The sequence below is a fragment of the Barbatula barbatula genome (assembly GCF_947034865.1).
Source record: "Barbatula barbatula genome assembly, chromosome: 3".
NCBI classification, from domain to species: Eukaryota; Metazoa; Chordata; class Actinopteri; order Cypriniformes; family Nemacheilidae; genus Barbatula; species Barbatula barbatula.
The window spans coordinates 7,605,663-7,625,841 of NC_136764.1; the positions used below are offsets into that span (position 1 = coordinate 7,605,663).

Sequence of the window (20,179 nt, forward strand, 5' to 3'; positions counted from 1 at the left end):
TTTCTGATACTGTGTCATTTCTTCACATTAGAGTTGTTCCAAATCTGTATAAATGTCTTTGTTCTGATTAACACAGAGAAAGATATTTGGAAGAATGCTATAACCAAACAGATCTCAAGACCCATTGACTCCCATAGTAGGAAAATTTGCCCGAGGACTGATTGCTGTCCACATTCTTCAAAATGTCGTCTTTTGTGTTTAAACAGAACAAAACAAAGTAATTTATCCTACCACTGGAGGGGGGCGTGAGATCTGTTTGGTTATAAACAGTCTTCAAAATATATTTCTCTGTGTTCATCAGAGAGTATAGCGCCATCTTACTGTATAAGTTATAAACTAACTAACAAATAATCAAATTAACTAAAAAATGATTAAAAATAAAAACACAGATAACCTTCTCATTCAAGACAAAACTTAAAGTTAACTTTTCTTACAGAGAGTAAACCATGGAAATAAGAAACACCTAGGATCTGGATCGTCAACAGCGCCGCCATATTAGGGGAGGCAACCTCCAACTACAAACACATGCAAGTGAATGGCGGTGCTGCGGTTTTTCTGGATAAAACACAATTTCTCAAACGATTTAAATACTTTACGACTAACGTGGAGTACAGGAACGTTTCAGCTTCAGTTATCGGCGGTTATTTTTTTAAGTCTTAATATTGAGATTTTAAATAACTAGATACACGATGTAATTGTGCTGCACGTATATCCGAAACCATTAACATGTGTTAAGAAATTTAAACGTTATTGGGCTTTTAATGCCGAAAAAGCGCAGCCCCCCCCCCCCCCCCCCCCCGTTTACTTGCATTTCTTTACGTGCTACTCTTGCCACTACCAAAATGGCGGTGCCGTTGCCGTATCACAGCAGCTGACCAAAGCAGCCAATGCGCGTTCTAGTATTGCTTTTATATTAATATTAATGCTTAATTAATAACAAACACATTAGACAATAACAAAACAGCAACATAGCATAAAATAAACAATTATAATAAAAACTATATACACCGGGGTAAAAGTAAAAAAAATGAAATTCAAGGCTTTACCTATATCTCTTTATCTGGTAAAGTTTTTTATAAAAAAATAACTTGCTGAAGTTTTTTTTTTACTTATTATTGCTTAACAAGAAGATACCAAATACCAAATAAATAACAAGAAAAATCTTTATAACATCCAAAAAGCTCCTATGGCGTAAACGTCAATAATAACGTCAACTAGAAAGGACCCCAAATGAGAAGGCCAGCATATCGCCTGTTGATAAAACATAGAAAAATCTAAATAACACTCGAGGACGAATGCAAATTCGTGTATTCTCAACAGGAATAATATCATTTTGATTTTCTTTCTCTTAAAAACCCATAAAGTGGGTATTTTAAGGGGGAAACATTACAAACATAATCAACTACCTATTTACGCGACGCACCGTTGTCAGGACCAGCAACCATGGGCTCGAAGAAGCATCGCAGGAGTAGATCGCGCTCTGGATCTAGGGAGCGAGACCGCAGCAGAGGCAGAAATGCCCGGTCGAGGTCACCCGATGACAGACACGGTCGTAACCGAAGACGAGACCGGTCGGACAGCAGTGGAGATTCCGCAGGGCCGACCCGACAACGAGGCAGAGAGTCCGGCCACTCCAGCGACTCTGACCGCGGGCATAGAGGCAGAGGCGCGCGTTCACGCGGAAGATCTAAAGACAGAGACTGGTACTTAAAAACACATCATTTTGTTTAAATATCTTTTAAACACAGTTATATCTTTCTTTCTTGTGAACTCAACTTATTATCTCAGCGTATTTTATTGAGTATATATATACTTCAATTGCGCCGTATTCATATTCTTATTACTTTGTTTACTTTTTATTTTATTATGTTCCCTTTAAATTCATAGTCTAGGGGGTCGTATGAATTGTAGCAATTTATATTTGACTGATGGTTTTGTGGCTCACAAAAATACTTTCCCGTTATACATTTTATAAGTAGGTGTGTGTTCCCTGTTGATAAAACCCATGAACTTTGTGCGACACTAAAGCATTTGTTTGTGTTTAATGAATCGTTTTAGCTCCCCAAGTGACAGTCGTAGTGATCACAAGAAACAAAAGAAAAAGACGAAACACAAGGATGAGAAGAACAGCAGAAGAAAGAGCAGATCCTCCTCCCGGTCTAGCACAGAGTCTGGGCGAAGCAAAGAGAGAGACGGCAGAAGCAGCAGCGAAAGAGAAAGCAGGGGACGGCACAGCAGAAGTCCCAGCAGAGAGAGACAAAGGAGCAGAGAGAGAAGAGACCACGACAGACGAGGGAGACGCTCCGATTCTGCTGCCTCAAGTTCCTCCAGCTCCTCAGCCGACTCTGATAGAGAAAGAAAGACAGCACAGGGCACCGCCTCGGGCAAGGAGGAGAAGAAGAATCAGAAGGAGATGATGAAAGCACTGGAGACTCCAGAGGAAAAGAGAGCCAGACGTTTGTCAAAGAAAGAGGCCAAAGAGAGGAAGAAGAGGGAGAAGATGGGCTGGAGTGAGGAGTACATGGGCTACACCAACGCAGACAATCCCTTTGGAGATAACAACCTGCTTGGCACCTTTAAGTGGCAAAAGGTGAGTGAGGCTAACTGAATACTGGGGTCCAAATACATGGCTTTATAGTGATGTTTAAATCGACTTTCTCCTGTATGTGTGTTGGTCAGGCTCTGGTGAAAAAGGGCATTGGGCATTTGTCCGAGAAAGAACTGAAGGAGAGAAATAAACTCATCCAGGAGGAAAATCGCAGAGAACTGCAAAAGGTACAAAGTACATAACACGTTTATACAAAATGACAAAATAAATTTCAGATATACATTTTTGTATTTCTTCATGTTTAACCTATGACCTGAGTGTTGCAAGTTGTGTTTTACCAGTTGAGTTACAGAAACAAATAGTCAAAGAAATGTGTGAAAGAAACTATCTTGCGATCGTATTTGTTCAAGCACACTTTAAGCTCCTTCTGATTGAAAAAGTTTCCAATAATGAAAGTTTGTTCATAATTTACTCGCACTCAATGATCCACATCTGTATGCTGTTATTTATGTTGTGGAACACAAAAGCTAAATGTTTATATGTCTCTGTGTTCAGGTGAAGCAGCTGCGTCTGGAGAGAGAGCGTGAGAAATCCATGCGTGAGCAGGAGCTGGAGATGTTGCAGAGAGAGAAAGAGGCAGAGCATTTTAAAACATGGGCAGAGCAAGAAGACAACTTTCATCTGCACCAGGCCAAACTGAGGTAACACAAATCGGGCCCCAAATGATTATTTGTATACAGATTTAATAGTACTTGCTCCCAAAACATAACATTCTTGTATCATTTATTCATCCTTATGTCATTCCAAACCTGTTTGACTTACCTTTCTTTAAAAGAACACCATATATTTTCAAGAATGTTGATAACCAGACAACATTTTTCATTGATTTCCATTGACAGAATTAACATTTATAGGTGAACTACAGTATCTCCTTTAAGAAGGAGTGATATCTAGGAGTAGGGTTGAGTGTGATGGGATTGTAATGCCTATCTATGATGTAAAACAGGTCTAAGATCCGTATCCGGGACGGTCGAGCGAAGCCCATCGACCTGCTGGCTAAATACATCAGTGCAGAAGATGATGATCTTTCAGTGGAGATGCACGAGCCGTACACCTTCCTCAACGGCCTCACCGTTACAGACATGGATGACCTGCTGGAGGACATCAAGGTGAGTGTCAGAGGAAGAGAGAGAATATATTTTTGTTTGCTATTTTTGAAAAGGGATGTGTAAATAGATTTTCCGTATGTCAGGTACTGTGTGCTATTTAACATATTTTTAAGTATAAAACTGATCATTTAAATGTCTACATTCATCATTGAGGTTTACATGGAGCTGGAACAGGGCAAGAATGTGGATTTCTGGAGGGACATGACCACCATTACTGAAGATGAAATCAGCAAACTGCGGAAGCTGGAGACGTCAGGGAAGGGACCAGGTGCTTTGACATTAACATTCATAATTTATACAGTCTCATAATTGACATGCATGTCAATTTAAGGGGTTTTTAACACTTATGTCTCAGCGTCTCTCTGGTAGAAGGTGAGATGCTAATGAAGGTAGGAAAGAAATTTGATTGGTGCAGAGCGTTGTTGCTTTATATAAATAAGACCCTTCAGGCCAAAGAAAAACCTATGAGCACATTTGCAGTTACGCTTTATTTATTTTACTTCGAATTACATTGTCTTTACTAGGGATGCACCGATACCACTTTTTAAGGATAGAGTACGATACCGATACTTTTTCCCTGGTACTCGCCGACACCGATGCTAGTTTTTTTGTTTGTGGCCATTTTCTAAGAACAACACAACGAGACTAATGAAGATATCAGCATCTTTAATTTTAACAACTTCAACTCATATTATGAAAAAATAAATCAATCTTATGTGATTATCAAAACTTTTCAAAGCCAAAATTCACAGTGTCCAATAACCTCCAAAGGGAAAAACCAAGGACATAAGCATACAGATTGTCATGCATGGGTCGTCATCATTGATTTTGAAATATTTCCACACTGCTAAGCACGAATGAAGCGTTAAGAGATAGTGATTTACATGTTAAGTCAGTGTTTCTCAAAGTGTGGGGCGGGCCCCACTGGTGGGGAACAGAGACATGACAAGTGGGGCGCGACAGATGGGTGGACATCTTGTAATCTCTATTATTTACTTTATTATTGACCCTACACTTAAAACTTAAGATTACTTAAAACAACATCAGATCGCAAAGAAAATAAAACTGGAGATTGGAGAGACCCGCAGAGAAAACCAAGACAGACAGTGGACCTTATTACATTGTCTTTTTCTTTTAGCAGACGCTTTTTTTATCCAAAGCGTTTACCATTTTGTTTTTGGCTATTGGGGACAGGTGGGGCTCGCACCACTTCCTTACCTCCAAAGTGGGGAATGGCAGGAAAAATTTTGAGAAACACTGTGTTAAGTCAATGCAAAGACGCGATAGACCTACTTGCGGTGCGATTCACGCGAATGAGGCGTAGTTGAAAAATCTGAACTGTGGCGAAAATTAGCGCCGCGTTAATCAATCAGCTGCCTGCTGTAGTAGGGACGTGATTATGACGTGATTTAGGCGGAAATCTGAAACGACAATGAAGGACTGCGCCTCTGAAGAACTGCGCCTCTGGACCCAGATCCGGCGCCGAACGAGTCTACGTCTATCTTCAGCCTTCCTTAGCACATTATGCGCAGCGACCTGCTCAACAAAATCCATGTCCGCCATTTCGCAACAAGACTGGAGCCGCCTGCCAGAAGCCCCTCCCATGACGCGAATGAACGAATTCCACGCGCGAATGAAAGCGAGTAAACTCAAAATGTTCAAGCGTCCAATGACACACAAATAGCGCGATTTAGGTGTCAACACTCTATGACATTGTGTCTGCTACGGCAGGTGTCTCTGTGTGCACTGGACCGTTTTGTCAATTACGTGACGTGAGGTATCGGTCTTTGGTATCGGGGAATTTTTACGAGTACATGAGCTTGGTATCGGGCCCATCCCTAGTCTTTACAGCAACATATACCTCAAGGGATAGTTCACACTGAAATGTTATTTCTGTCCTCAGTTACTCACCCTCATGTAGTTTCAAACCTGTGTGACTTTACTTCCTTTGTAAAACACAAAAGAAGAGATTTTACAGAATGTTATTAAATAAAAACCAGTGGTCCCCATTCACTTCTATTGTACGGACACAAAACCAATGCAAGTCAATGGGGTTTTCTGTTACAAACATGCTTCAAAATCTCTTTTTTGTGTTGTTCATACAGGTTTGAAATTACATGAGAGGGAGTAAATGAAGACAGAAATAACATTTTTAGTGTGAACTATCCCTTTAAAGGAACAATTATGAATGAAATCTGTATCTTATCTAAAAACTTTAGAGTACAATTGAATCAAGTACAGTCACATGCCGTTTGCTCTGCCAGTCTGATGCATTCATCCAGTAGATGCTTTTATCCAATGTGACTTTGGTCTGTGTACATTTGAAACGCGATAAAACATGGCTCAACCTTTTCTCATTGTGTGTGACGGCAGGTGATCGTCGTGAGGGGATCAACACTTCTGTCAGTACGGACGTGCAAACGGTGTTTAAGGGCAAGACGTACAGCCAGCTTCAAGCTCTGTATATGAACATCGAGAATAAGATCCAGGCAGGAGGTACCAACCTGGACATCGGCTACTGGGAGAGTCTTCTGCAGCAGGTGCGCGTCTACATGGCACGGGCCAGGTGCGTATCACACTATCTACCTGATCTTATTTGTAAATAAACTCTCCAGATGTGATCTTCATGAGTCACTCAGATGCAGGTCAACATTAAAAGAGATTTTCCTGTGTTGTGTGCAGGTTGAGAGAGCGACATCAGGACGTGTTGAGACAGAAGCTGTATAAACTGAAGCAGGAACAGGGTGTGGAGAGCGAACCGCTCTTCCCCATCATCAAAGAAGAGCTGGGGAATGAGCGACCAGTGTGAGTGTTTTCACTTTTATATCCGGAGTTTTACAGAGTATATCCATCACCTCCTGCTTTTGCAATTATGCAACAAGACACACTGTATGGCATGCACTTTCCCATAATGCACTGGGCTTTATTAGTCAAAAGTGTAAAAACTGAAATGGTACTTTGCATACTAGATACTCTCTAACATAGACATAAATATTTTTATTAATAATGGTATGCAGTATGCAATATATTCTTTGCTAGTTTTTACATCTAAACAGTCAATGCATCTCAATATGCCTCATCGTTACCTCGCTCCTCCGTCCTCCATCCTATGACCCGGAAACCGATGGAGCTCAGCCATCTTTATGGACATCTCAATTCTCTATTTGCATTGGGAGGAGGCGAGGGATTGGTGCTAGAAGGGATACAGCTACGACCAGAATCTCGCTATAAAATTTCAATAAACTACATTAGCTAAAGCCTAAACCCACCCCGAGCCTAAACCTAACCTAACAATAATAGTAAAAATATTGATCAACCGTTTTCAGCGTGACAATAATTATGCCGTATAGAAGTGCGTATGCCCAGTGGAGGTGGCGGTATCCCTTCTAGTCAAAACCGAGGCGAGTAGAGAGACTTTCTGAGGAGTCATACACAAGTGTTTACTTTGCGGAAGTGTTTTATCGACAACACCTGACGTGTGTAAAAATTCTCCTCCCCCTGCACCTTTAGATCATATTCAAACATAGATAAATGAGATAATAATGCTTTTATTATTGTAAATGTAGACCCATTTCAGACAGTATAGTTAATATATTAATATAGTTCAATTTGACATATTTTTTATACATTTCTGACCACTTTAGGCATGTAATTAACTTGCAAGCATTTTATTGTATAGTATAGTTATATAATCTGCCAAAAAAAATATTAACTTAATTTTTTATATTTTCAATGTGCAACTGACATGAAACTGGCATTAACTGACGACGCTTTGAAATGACACTAAAGAAAGCGATGATATGCCATTTTACTTTAATTCCTCCATCGCGAGGAAAGGGAATGAGGATGCACAAATAAGAATTAAGAAGCACCCAATGTGATTTGTTCAATGTCGTACAATAGCGCTGGAGGGACACGATCTTCACACGAGGAGACGGGCAGCCCGCAGCAAGGAACCAGTCGGATGACAGAAGACCGAGAAAGGGCGGAGAAAAGGCTGAAGGAAAAAGAGGGCGAACGGCCTGGAAGGAGCTCTCCTGACGGGAAAAAGGGGGAAGGAGAAGATGGAGGGGAGAAGGGAGAGAAAGGCGAAGCCCCGGAGGCCGTGTTAACCGAAGAAGATTTGATTCAGCAGAGTCAGGCGGAGTACGACTCCGGACGGTACAGTCCCACACTCCTACAGCACTCTGAGTTACCGCTGGACAGTCATGTCATCGATGTGGATGAAGACATGCAGAGACTCCACCTAGCCCGGAGACAGATGCAGGTCACAGGTGAGGGTCTAGATATCACATTCAGTATAATATCTTTATCACAGTAAAATTACAAACCACATCCTGCTAATACAACTTTTATTCCCTCTTTCCGCTGTAGGTGACGCGAATGAAAGCGCAGAGGACGCATTTGTACGGCTTGCCAAAGAAGGCATGGGCAACGACGAGGCCCAGTTCAGCGTCGAAATGCCCCTGACTGGAAAAATGTACCTTTGGGCCGACAAATATCGTCCTCGCAAACCCCGCTTCTTCAACCGTGTCCACACCGGCTTCGAGTGGAACAAATACAACCAGACGCATTACGACTTCGACAACCCGCCGCCCAAAATCGTCCAGGGCTACAAGTTCAACATCTTTTACCCAGATCTCATCGACAAACGCTCAACACCGCAGTATTTCTTGGAGCCCAGCCTCGACAACAAAGACTTCGGGATTCTGCGTTTTCATGCAGGGCCGCCGTACGAGGACATCGCGTTTAAGATCGTGAATCGTGAATGGGAGTATTCCCATCGCCATGGTTTCCGATGCCAGTTCTCCAATGGCATCTTTCAGCTGTGGTTCCACTTTAAGAGATATCGCTATAGAAGATAATAAATACGTACTCTGTGAAGAATATTGTCAATGGCCTGTGTTTTGTATCTGCAAGGTGTTGAATGTACCAACATCTTACGTAAATTTAAACAGAATAGTATGTCAGGGTATTTGTTTATTGATGCCACATGTATCCCTGTTAGTGAAAGAACAAAGTTTTTAATGGAATAAACTTCTGCCTAGAAATCCTGTTTTGTACATTTCTCATATAGCAGGCACAAAACTTGTTTTTCATTCATTTGATACCTTTTGTTTGCATTTTGAATGCCTGGATTTGTCTACAAAAAAACGGATGTTTTAATATTAGTCATAATTCATTTCATTTTGTTCTCAATATAAAAAGTATAAAAGTAAGCATTAGGGACCTAAGGATAAATTGTTTTGGTCTGTTTAAAAGAAAAATAAATTGATTTTCATAAATAGTTACTGTGAGGAACAAATATGATGTGTCTTATAGTTTGTTGAAATGGGTTCATGTGATAAAAGACCCTAAAACTATACAAAGCATTGAACAGTTTTGCATTGAATCAAAGTTTCAATGCAAATTACTCAAACTAAAGTCTTGTTAATCCGTTTCTTTAACAGAACAGTCATTCTTTTCCGTTTTAATCCAGTGTGTAAAAAGAGTGTAATTTGACACGTCTTTGAAATACAGGATGTTCATTCTTGCTCATCTGGAATTTCCATCAAAGGCAACATGTCGAAGAGGTGACGGTCATGCCCATTTCAAGTTTTAACAAGACCATGTTCTGCTGTAAAAATCACAAATGTCTTGAGAAAGCATTGTTATCATTGCAACTGTCTATAGAACCTGTTGTTGGAGATTAAGGATTGAAATGACAGGAGCGAATGTTTATTCAAGGACACAAAATCATTCTGCTATATGTTTAGTCAGTTTTTATAACTGCAAAGAGAAACCAGCACCATTGGGGTTGGTCTGCTTTACAAAAGCCTAAGCGTTACATTAGCGAGTCAAATCTCAGATTCATCATCTGTATATTTCAATAAGACCTGCACTGTGGAACCGGCCGTGGTTGCCAGTCTCTCCGTTTCTTTCAAGTCAGAACATCGCCGGTCATTGAGATGGTTGTTATTGCTGTTCATGTTCCTTGATGATTCTAGTTTATGGTCTTCAGTTTGGTTACCATTGATGTGGTCATCTTCATACCTGTTGATCGCACATCTAGGACAGCACGGCAAGGATACATGACCTTTGTATAGGTTCCAAATGACAAGCCCAGCCAACGTCACTGTCAAAATCACCACCATGGCTACTAAGGTGTTGTGTTTTTCTCGAACTTCATGCAGATATGCTGTAGTTCCGGTTCCTGCCCACAGTTTCAGCTCGTACGTGACGTGCCGTGTTCTGTAATTCTGGTGGGGGGCGGTTTCGATGGAATCGCAGGTGTAGTGGCCACTGTCGTCCGTTGAGGCGTTTAAGATCATCAGGCCGTCTGAGAGGATCTGGAAGGTCTCTGAAGCTGTGATCCGTCGTTCGTTCAACTGCCATTCTACCTCTGCCAGGCTGGAATACGGCTGGCACCAAAGTTTCATGGTATTGCCGAGGAAAAATGAGATGTTCACTGGTTTACTGTTATCTGTAATAGAGTTTGGGTGTAGTTGTAAATCAATTTTTCTTGGATGGTTAATAGATCACTTTCAACGTTATGATAGATCACAAACCTAATTGTGGACATCTGCTCGCGTTTCCCTCCTTTACACTCTGAATTACAGAACTGTGGATGAAAAAAGAGATATTTTCTGTAAGTGAATGTCAAGAAAACACGTCCCGATCAACATTAATATGCACTTTAATGGCATGTCCCTCCCAAAGTATTATGAGCAAGTTTTGTCCATTTCCCTATCGTCATCCCATACAAAAAAAAGCTGTTTTATGTTGCCTACTTTGTAGAACAGAGTTGTAAACTAATGTTCTAGCTACTGTTTCACAAAATATTATTGAACTTTTCTTTAGCATAACTAAACGTCAAGTTTACCTTTTTATACTTGACTTTTGGATTTTTTTATACTTCATTAAATACATGCATACAGCAAATATGACCATGATAATCTTTATCATAACTTAACAATTTTTGTAAATGATTACTTTACAATTTAAACAACATACCACATTTTTAGGGAATAAAGGGATGGTTACGTTATAAACGCTTTTTAAGAGCCTGAGAAGAGGTGGTCACAATCCCCTCCAATTGTACCCAGAAAAACCAATACACTTTAAAAATTCACATTAGGTCCCAAAGACCAAAGAAAACCATGTGGGGTTTAAATAACACGGATAGGTAGAAAATAAGAAACTTTAATTGGGGTGTACTATTCATTTAAAGCAATAGGAATAGCAGGATGGTTTGCGTCATGTCTTAATATCACCATGCAAAAAAACTTGTTAATAAGCAAATCTTTGGGTGCATCATGATCTAGGGGTAAAACTATGAGCTGAATGTCAGGTTTTGTGAGATCCACCTGATTTTTTCTCTTTACCTGTCTCTGTGTGAGGTGTTTATGGTAGAGCAGCGGTCCGTGTCGAGGTCCCAGCCGCAGTACGGATCTCTTGCAAGGAGGCAGTCCAGACAGGTGTGATACCGCCCACACTCACTGACTGACACCTGCACCACCCCTGCATCTGAACCCGCATACAACTGCTGCTGAAATGACAACACACACGACTGAAGCGTTAAAAATACAAGTCTAGCTCTTTTCAACATGATAACTACACAGCCGCAGAAAAAATTTGGAGACCAATCTGTATTTTCGTTTTATTCAACGTTTCTAGATATGTTATGGCCAGTCCAGTGTTTGTTCAATTTCAACAAAATCAGAAGTGACAAAGTTTTCCAACAGCAATGTGAAAGGCTGACAGCATGACAAGACAAGATAAAAATGTGATCTCATAAAAAAAATTACATTTACAAATGTTATTGTTGTGTTGCTTAAAAGTGAATCTGAACTTGTTTTCTTCGCAGTATTTGAGAAAAAGACAGAGCATCTTTTCTGTTTCTTTTCACCTGTTTTTCCAGTTTTCATTTTCTGCAAATAAATGCTAATAGAAACAATATTTTTGTATGAAATTTGGTCTCTTCATTTTTTCCATAGCTGTTAGTATAGAGGAAAATAACCTTGACTTGTGCGCCTTAGCTAAATATAACACAAATCTTTCCATAGCTTCAATTCTAGTCCCACACGTAGTTTTGCAGACTACACTTATTGTTGGCTTCTTAAACCACATGTTGAATGCGCTCTCGTTTTTCCATTGCTAAATAAATAAATGTAATGTTAACACAGCACAGTGAACACAACTACACTTAGAGTATTTTTTTACAAGATGTATAAAACTGTGAAAATATGTAAAGTATTAAGACTTTTCTCGCAGTGGTCAGTATATGGAGACTTTTCTAGTCAAGTATACTTGAAGTATATTTCTGAGATAGAAATATAAAGGGTGAGTGTGACAATGGTCCTTTAAATGCACAGATTTATGGTGTGTTTGATACCGTGGTGTTGGAAAGTCTTAAGATCTTGATGGGCTGTGAAGTTTCAAAGAGTTGAATCTCCTCTATGATGACCATCTCTCCATCATAATTCACAGCTTTCAGCACCGATCCGCTCTCTGGTACAGAAAACAAAAACAGTTATTATGTTTGTTAAAATGCTTTTTAAAAAAACTTTATGATGTTTGAGTGATCTTTACTTGTGCCGATGAACATGACGTGATGGCAATCTCCGTTTAGGTCAGTCTTAGTGGCCACCACAATTCTGGTAAAAGCAGCGCCTGTCCACACCAGCAGGGGGCGCTTCCCAAGAGGCTTTACTTCTTGTTCCATCAGATGCTTGTCTTTAATAAACTGCAGTGTTTTATCCGGCAGCCCCAGTGAATTATTGATGCCCTTTGATCTGGCATAACCATCAATGCACTAGAGACAGAAACGAAGTAAAGTTACGCTGGTGATCTCTGGTTAGCGGTTTAACTGTAAACGAATGAAAAAAACTCACTGCTCCAGGTCGGGGGTCAGGCAGATCAGATGTGTACACCACCCACTTCACAGATGACGTTTCCACGGAAACAGGCTTCTTAAACTTGCCTTTTGAGAACACGGTTTTGATGTCTTCGATTCCATACGCGCACACTGCAGAGGTTTGAGAGAATTCCCTGACAATTGAACACACCACAACATTGTGATCAAAGAGTGCTTATAAATAGTCTGTCAATCTAGTCATAAAGTTACAGACTCAAACTCACGATTGTGGGCTGAAGACCACATAAAAAACGCAAGTGGTCCAGGTGCCAGGGCACAGGTTAAAAGCATCCTGGACCAGAGGAGGCAGCTTGGTGTTTGGTACAGGACAGTCGAGCCTCGCTTTCAGCAACGATGTCCACTTTCTTTGGAGTGTCCTCTGGCCCCCCAGGTCCCCCTGTTGAGAATAAGAGCACGTCGCATGTTAAAAATACTGTGTACTGATTCTAATGTTGCAGTCTGCATTAAACCCATCAGCATAAGACATTAGAATGACATGTTACAAATTGGATCTCTTTAATATCTTAGTTACTTTTCCCACATCTCGGCATAGATGGAGAGCCGTTAAGGTAAACCTTTGCTTAAGTCTCAGATATTTCTCAGAAATCTAACAAATGTCTTAATATGAGCTTCAGAGAAATCTCAACAATGTCAACAAGATGAGCTCAGATTTGTCAAGTCTGGAATCAAACGTTAATATTATTGAAGATCTTAATATGAACTCAAACTTTTATCATCAAATATACCCAAATCCAGATTATTGTGCTTTAATAGGTACTCTACCTTGCACACGCGGGCCACCCGAGAAACGTCCACCTTGGTGTAGGAGTCATATTCCTCTGCTGCTTCAGTGAAGAAGAGATAGATCTTGTCATCGTCCCCCTCTGGGTTGTTTCTACTCTCCGGTATGTGAGCCATATGGATGAAATTCGGTTCTTAAATGACAAACAAATCAAAACACAAAGAGAACATGAGATCCCCCTATATCCACTCTTGTTTCTCAGTGCATACTATGCATTCCTCCTGCTTGTTGGAATGTATGTACTTCAAAAGTACTTGAGAAATGAACTCACAAACCAATACATGCCTGACTGAATCACCCTGCAGCAGCTATAGGGGTCACTCTGTTGCAAATCAACCAAATGTTGTTAAATTCCCCACCTTAAATAATATAATTTTCTGAATAAACCAAGCAAGACAATATTAATAAAGAAAGAAAAACGAAATGCCATGGATGAATAATTTCTGCGTAAAGGTGCTACAAGGTTCTTCACAGGGATGCCATAGAAGAACCATTTTTGGTTCCACAAAGAACCATTCATTCAAAGGCCCTTTAAAGAACCATCTCTTTCTTACATTTTTGTAATCTGAAGAACCTTTTTTCTGCCACAGAGAACCTTTGGTAAAACAGAAAGGTTCTTCGGATGTAAAAGGTTCTTTATGGAACCATTCAGACAAAAAATATTCTATGGCATTGTGAAGAACCTGGCTCCGGGTGCAAAGAATTGTACCCATTTCTCAATGGTCAAAAAGGAAATAGGGGTCACTTGGAATGACCCACAGCTGATCTTTGAGTTGACACAAATAGACCTTATTGTCAAATAAATAAAAAATAGAATAAAATCCATTTATTGTCACTCAACCATATACACAAGTGTAGCAATAGGTGAAAACAAGTATTATTGTGTGTGTGTGCAGTTATTCATAACTCACGATTGAAAAAGTTGGTTGTAGGGTCTGTGCGTATGATTTCATCTGAACTGCGCATCATGGCGAGCTCTGAGCCACGAAAATTCATTGATGTGGCGGAGTACAGCACTCCATCTGTGAAAGACCAGAGTCAACCGTGTTAATAGTTGTGTTTTATTCAGTTATTTGTGCAGATATTGTGAAAGTGCTCTGTTTACCTGCTTTAGAACAATTCTCACATTTAGTTTATATTTTAACATCACCAATACGTTTATGTACAGTATCTTCTCTGAATGATCTGATACGTACCGACCAGCGCAGAAGTGTAACCCTGAAAAGGGTCGAATGGACATTTTCCTTTCCCGTCTTCTTGTTCGTCCTCCAAAACCAGCTGTCCACCAGTCCAAGACTATAGAGAATACCATACATTACAACAAATGCATTAAAACCTGGGGCCGGTTGCATAAACAGTTTAGACTATCATAAAAAGGTAGATTGGTCTAATTGAAATATAAAAAGTAAGACTGCTTAGGCCTAACTGATCGCTAGTCATTGACACAAGTTGTAAAATCTCAATCTCAACTCAACGGTTAAATTTATGCAACTGGACCCTGATATAGACCATTTCACATCTGAGTGGTGAGACTCACCAAATAGCCACAGGTCGGGTTATACGCTTTGGTTCCACAAGTGTACATCCTGCCATCATTCTTTTTATGAAGAATCCGAATATAATTTTTACATTCGCTCTAAAACAAACGAAACACAAGGTATTGGAATGTTATATCAAATATGGCTGGAGACAAACTAAAATAAAAGCAAAGTAATTGGATATTTGAAAAGGAAAATGCATGATAGAATGCATTAAAAAGTTGGTGTCAAATATTCACTGTTAAAGTCTTCACAGTGGACACAAATTTTAAACCACAAAAGCAAATGTTTTTTATTAACTGACGCAAAGAAACTTACACCATGTGTTTACACGGGTAAGAGGCAACGCGACAAAAGACAATAAATCGCATGACATAAAATTAATATTTTTTTCATTTGGCAGTCAACGTTAGAACCCATTATAATTGTACATTTTGTCCACACTGGATGTGGCGTGCCAGTCGCGTCTGCTGTAAACACGGTTTAGACGTGAGAGCTCACCATAGGATCTTTTCCTTTTGTGACACAGTCGTCTTTCTGCTCTTTTGTGACTTGCCACTTCACCTGAAGAAAATAAGTACTTAAATAATATGTTCATTGCTTGTGCACTCTCATAAAAGCAAGTAAATATCATGAGAACCGAATTTTTGTATTATAACCTCACCATGGCCTTCTTGACTGTAATATCATCTAGATCGAGGGCAAAAATAGCCTCTCTGGCACCCAGGATGAGCAGGTTGAGATCTTCCCTCAACAGCATCGTGGTGTAGTTCAAAACACCCTCCTCGCGAAACAAATGTCCTCCGTTGCCTAACAACAGTGAAAGGCCAGAGATAAGACTCGCTTTTAAACATTTGCTATACCTTCATTTTTGCTAAACATATTGCCAATTCAGCATACTCAAATATATATTTATCTGCATATTTGAGACGTATAATTCTTCTTTCTGCTTAAAATAGTTCTCTTTATCTTAACTTTTTTGGATTTCATTCAATTTTTATGTCCACTTTTATTGTTATCCCTAAACTAGTTGTTTTGCATACTGGTTATTGCATCCCTAGATTCGGATATTACCATGATGGAAATAACACGGTATTCTTTGTTTTTACCGTTTGATTTATGGATATGGTAAACAAACAAGTCTCCCGATTTCATACTTAAGCCATTCCTAATAATGTATGAATGTCAACACATTAAATAACAAGCTACCAAAACAATTGCCATGCACCACAAGCTAAATATTTTACAGAAAGAAACATTTAAACTGTTACATTTTTTAAGCAAAAAAAGTTAAAAAAGTGAAACCTGTCCAAAGTTGAAGTATGGAATGGTGTAAAAATAAATGTCACACCAAAGGACACACACAATCAACTCAACCTTTTGTTGAAGAAGAATAAAGTGAACTTACTCTTAAGAGACACTGTTTTCCGGGCCATGGAGTTCATTACTGACCCCACACCTCCCGCCAACGTGGCTGGACTCCAGAGACACAACACGCACACAACAGCCAGGAGCAACATAACGGTCTATTCAGTTCCACAGCACAAACAATCTGTCCGAATCTGATGATGATTTCAGAATTTGAAAAACCCTCCAAGGTTCTCTGTCATGAGTCTGTTAGATCTCCTCCCATTCATTCAGAACCGCTTCCATACTGAGATATATGACTTCAACTGCAAAAACCATCCCAATGACGCTGCAAAGATCTCTGGGAAGACATCTAAGGAGAGAGAGAGAAAACCACTCATTTGTTGAAAGAGAGACAGAAGGCGTGAGGATGCAGGGGTGCTGGCGACAGTATTTCTGTCATTGCTTTAGTCATGCTAATGCGGAAGATGAAAGCGTTTGCTTAAAAGAACTAAAGCACAATGTTTCGGGTTTTCAGCCCCATGACAACAGACATATCTTTGACCACATCCTGATACATAAAGATCTAAACTAGTTTCAGAACACATGCACGCTATCAAGGGGACAACGGTTTGAAAAGTACTTGAAAAAAGTTGCACTTATCTCTCACCTTCATACATTAAATTGCTTAATTTCCAGAACAATGTACTGCTGGAAGGGAATGTTAACCAAAGGGGTGTGAGCAACCATTTGTAACCAGCACATAAAATGAACAAACTGTTGACTAGAAAATATGTATATATGGCTAAATTGAATTAGAAAATGCAATGCATATAAAATATCACAGCAGAAAAAAAGTGTGGCAATGCAAAAATGTTCCCCTAAAATGTTAATGTGTTGTTGCTGGGTCACCTGCCTACAAATCACTCCGCTCCCTCCTTTCTCGCAAATTTACATAGAGAGAACCAAAATGACGGACAAACTTGTTTAAACTCTTGAAAATGCTTTTTTGGCACACAAACAACCTAGCAAAAGCCACATCTGGTTTATCAAGTTTTTAACCAGGTTTCACTGTTAACCCCACAGCTCATTATTCTGAGAAATGGCGAGGCTATTTTCTACACCACACAAACCAAAAGCCTCCATCAGTTAAGCGTCATGAGCTCTGATGGTAAAAGGTTTATCATCTCTATAGTTGACATATAGAAAGAACCACATATCGCTGCTGCCCTTCTGAAATCTCATATCTCCATCTTTTTATCTTTTGCATTTATAGTTGTTATTAGTCACATTTTATGTCCGTCATTGGGTTTTGCAAATGTTAAAGGAACGTTTCACCCAACATGAAAATTCTGTCATGAACTGCTTAACCTCAAGTTGTTCAGTTGAACACCATGGGGCGGTTTCCCTAAAACTAGTCCTAGACTTGAATAAATGTTAGAGCTGTCTAAACTTAAGGCAGCGTGCACTGACACATGTTAAAAAACATCAGTGCCACTGTTACTTGTAATGTTTTAAAAAGTCATGTTTTTTTTGTAAGATATGTTTGTAAAAACTACATAAATGTCCTAATTTAACTAAGGCCTAGTCCTGGTTTAAGATAATCTCTGTCTGGGAAGGTTTCAAAGGTACAAAGGTTCAAAGGTTCTTCCACTTCAGCGAATGTGGACATCCGAGGACAGCAACAATATATTATAGCCTATGTTAATGTATATGGATACTAAAGAAGTACAGTACAATGTATTATTTATAATACATTAATTATTTTCATGGTTGGATCCAAACTGAATGTACTTATCCATTGGTTTAAATAAAAAACACTTAACCCAACCATCGGCTGAAACAACCTAGCACGGGTGAATTTATAACCCAACGGTTGGGTTCGTCTCTTTTTGACACAATGATAAGTGTACTAGACAATTGCCTGTTTTCATGTACTGTGTGCATTACGAATAAATGTATCATAATGAATAAATCATTCAGATTTCTGAGAACAACTTACATTCCCACTGTCGGGTTAATATTGTCTTGAACATATGTATAATGTATGTTTTGAGAAATATATTACAATATAAGGCCACATATCCGCTTTAAGTATATGCATCAATGGAATCAGCCTATAAAAACAGGCAACACTCGCAAAAACAAACATTTAAGACATTTTACATGTCAGAAAATACACACAGGCACACACATTGACATCTATATAATTATTTTCTATGGTATAATTATATTATTAATGTACTTACTGCATTTGCTGCACAGCCACAAGCCCTTCAAAACATTGTTTGTAGTTTATAGATATGAGCAAAGACAGGACTTCCTTTGTTTGTGAATTATTCTTCTCTATAGGGGCGAGAAAAAAGATGTGACTTTCTGAAACGTGGCCCCTACAGCACATCCAAACCTGCCCTCACATAACACAAACGCTCTCAGAAGTTTCACAATAATGCTCTTCGTGCCAATACATCTTGAAGAATGACAGAGAGGGGGTTTGTAATGACTCCCATGCATTGAAGGATATTAGATATAATTTTTTATCATTTGCATTCAGCTATCTCAAGCAAACACAATTCAACTGTGAAATGCATTACTCTCAGTTCCATTGAAAGTACAATATGCAGAACACACGAAACATTTCTCGCACCAAAGTTCTTAAAAGGAGGGCAGCAATAACTCACCATGTCGTCAAATTCCAGTTTAGTTTCTCAGATCCCCGCGCCTTTGCATGAGCGCTTCCTCAACACAAACCTCTGCACACACACACACCTCCTCATTGCAAAATCAAACCACAGCTTTCTGAGCCTCAAACAGAGCGGAGCGTATGTTGTGTGTCCCGTCTCTGCAGTGAATGGAGTTCATGGTGTCTGCTGCTTTGTTTTACAGATAAACTGCACATGTCGTGCAGCGTGAAGTCAAAAGCATTCTTTTGCTGCAAAGAAAAGGGGGAAAACATGCTTTTAAAAGCTCCTTCTGCTGGAACTACAAGTCACTACAAGTGTCAGAGTGTGTGTGAGAGAGAGAGAGAGAGAGAGAGAGAGAGAGAGAGAGAGAGGAAGAGGAGTGTTTACTAGAAGAAGGTGTTTGGTTGTTTGGAACAAAGTTTGTAACAGTAGTGAATGATACACCCTGACGTGTACTGTAACACTTCCAAAACAGTAATGCATTTCCTTCACATTGAAGTAGGGGAAGAGGGGGGGCAATGCATTTTTGCCAATACAAAATCACAATCACTAACACACTAACAGACTTATTCACTTTTTACTCTACTCTACTCTACTCTACTCTACTCTACTCTACTCTACTCTACTCTACTCTACTCTACTCTACTCTACTCCTTCACCTTTTTACTCTACTCTACTCTACTCTACTCCTTCACCTTTTTACTCTACTCTACTCTAGTCTACTCTACTCTACTCTACTCTACTCTACTCTACTCTACTCTACTCTACTCTACTCTACTTTACTCTACTCTACTCTACTCTACTCTACTCTACTCTACTCTACTCCTTCACTTTTTCACTCTACTCTACTCTACTCTACTCTACTGTCCTCTCTACTCTACTCTACTCCTTCACCTTTTTACTCTACTCTACTCTACTCTACTCTACTCTACTCTACTCTACTCTACTCTACTCTACTCTACTCTACTCTACTCTACTCTACTCTACTCTACTCTACTCTACTTTACTCTACTCTACTCTACTCTACTCTACTCCTTCACTTTTTCACTCTACTCTACTCTACTCTACTCTACTCTACTCTACTCTACTCTACTCTACTCTACTCTACTCTACTGTCCTCTCTACTCTACTCTACTCTACTCCTTCACCTTTTTACTCTACTCTACTCTACTCTACTCTACTCTACTCTACTTTA

At 39.6% G+C, this 20,179-nt stretch overlaps 2 protein-coding genes across 3 annotated transcripts; one reads left to right on the plus strand and one right to left on the minus strand.

Annotated features, from left to right (window-relative positions):
* Positions 1 to 500: 500 nt before the first annotated feature.
* cactin lies at positions 501 to 9,016 on the plus strand. The gene is made up of 10 exons (XM_079452647.1): positions 501 to 1,703; positions 2,059 to 2,590; positions 2,680 to 2,775; positions 3,104 to 3,249; positions 3,555 to 3,717; positions 3,871 to 3,985; positions 6,091 to 6,283; positions 6,400 to 6,522; positions 7,621 to 7,991; positions 8,092 to 9,016. Exons 1-10 carry the CDS (start codon positions 1,444 to 1,446, stop codon positions 8,580 to 8,582), a joined length of 2,490 nt encoding a protein of 829 aa, XP_079308773.1. The 5' UTR covers positions 501 to 1,443; the 3' UTR covers positions 8,583 to 9,016.
* Positions 8,680 to 19,667, minus strand: sema4e (semaphorin 4e). 2 transcript variants are annotated; one of them, XM_079452649.1, is made up of 16 exons: positions 18,982 to 19,667; positions 18,550 to 18,646; positions 16,362 to 16,673; positions 15,618 to 15,763; positions 15,455 to 15,517; positions 14,953 to 15,051; positions 14,612 to 14,711; positions 14,327 to 14,437; positions 13,397 to 13,548; positions 12,838 to 13,010; positions 12,591 to 12,747; positions 12,289 to 12,511; positions 12,092 to 12,207; positions 11,082 to 11,245; positions 10,266 to 10,318; positions 8,680 to 10,180 (listed from the first exon to the last, which is right to left on the minus strand). In XM_079452649.1, exons 3-16 carry the CDS (start codon positions 16,471 to 16,473, stop codon positions 9,555 to 9,557), a joined length of 2,295 nt encoding a protein of 764 aa, XP_079308775.1. In that variant the 5' UTR covers positions 16,474 to 16,673; positions 18,550 to 18,646; positions 18,982 to 19,667; the 3' UTR covers positions 8,680 to 9,554. The 2 variants fall into 2 exon arrangements, with proteins under 2 accessions (XP_079308775.1, XP_079308776.1); XM_079452650.1 differs by having other exon boundaries at positions 8,682 to 10,180; positions 11,082 to 11,242; positions 18,982 to 19,390.
* Positions 19,668 to 20,179: the final 512 nt, after the last annotated feature.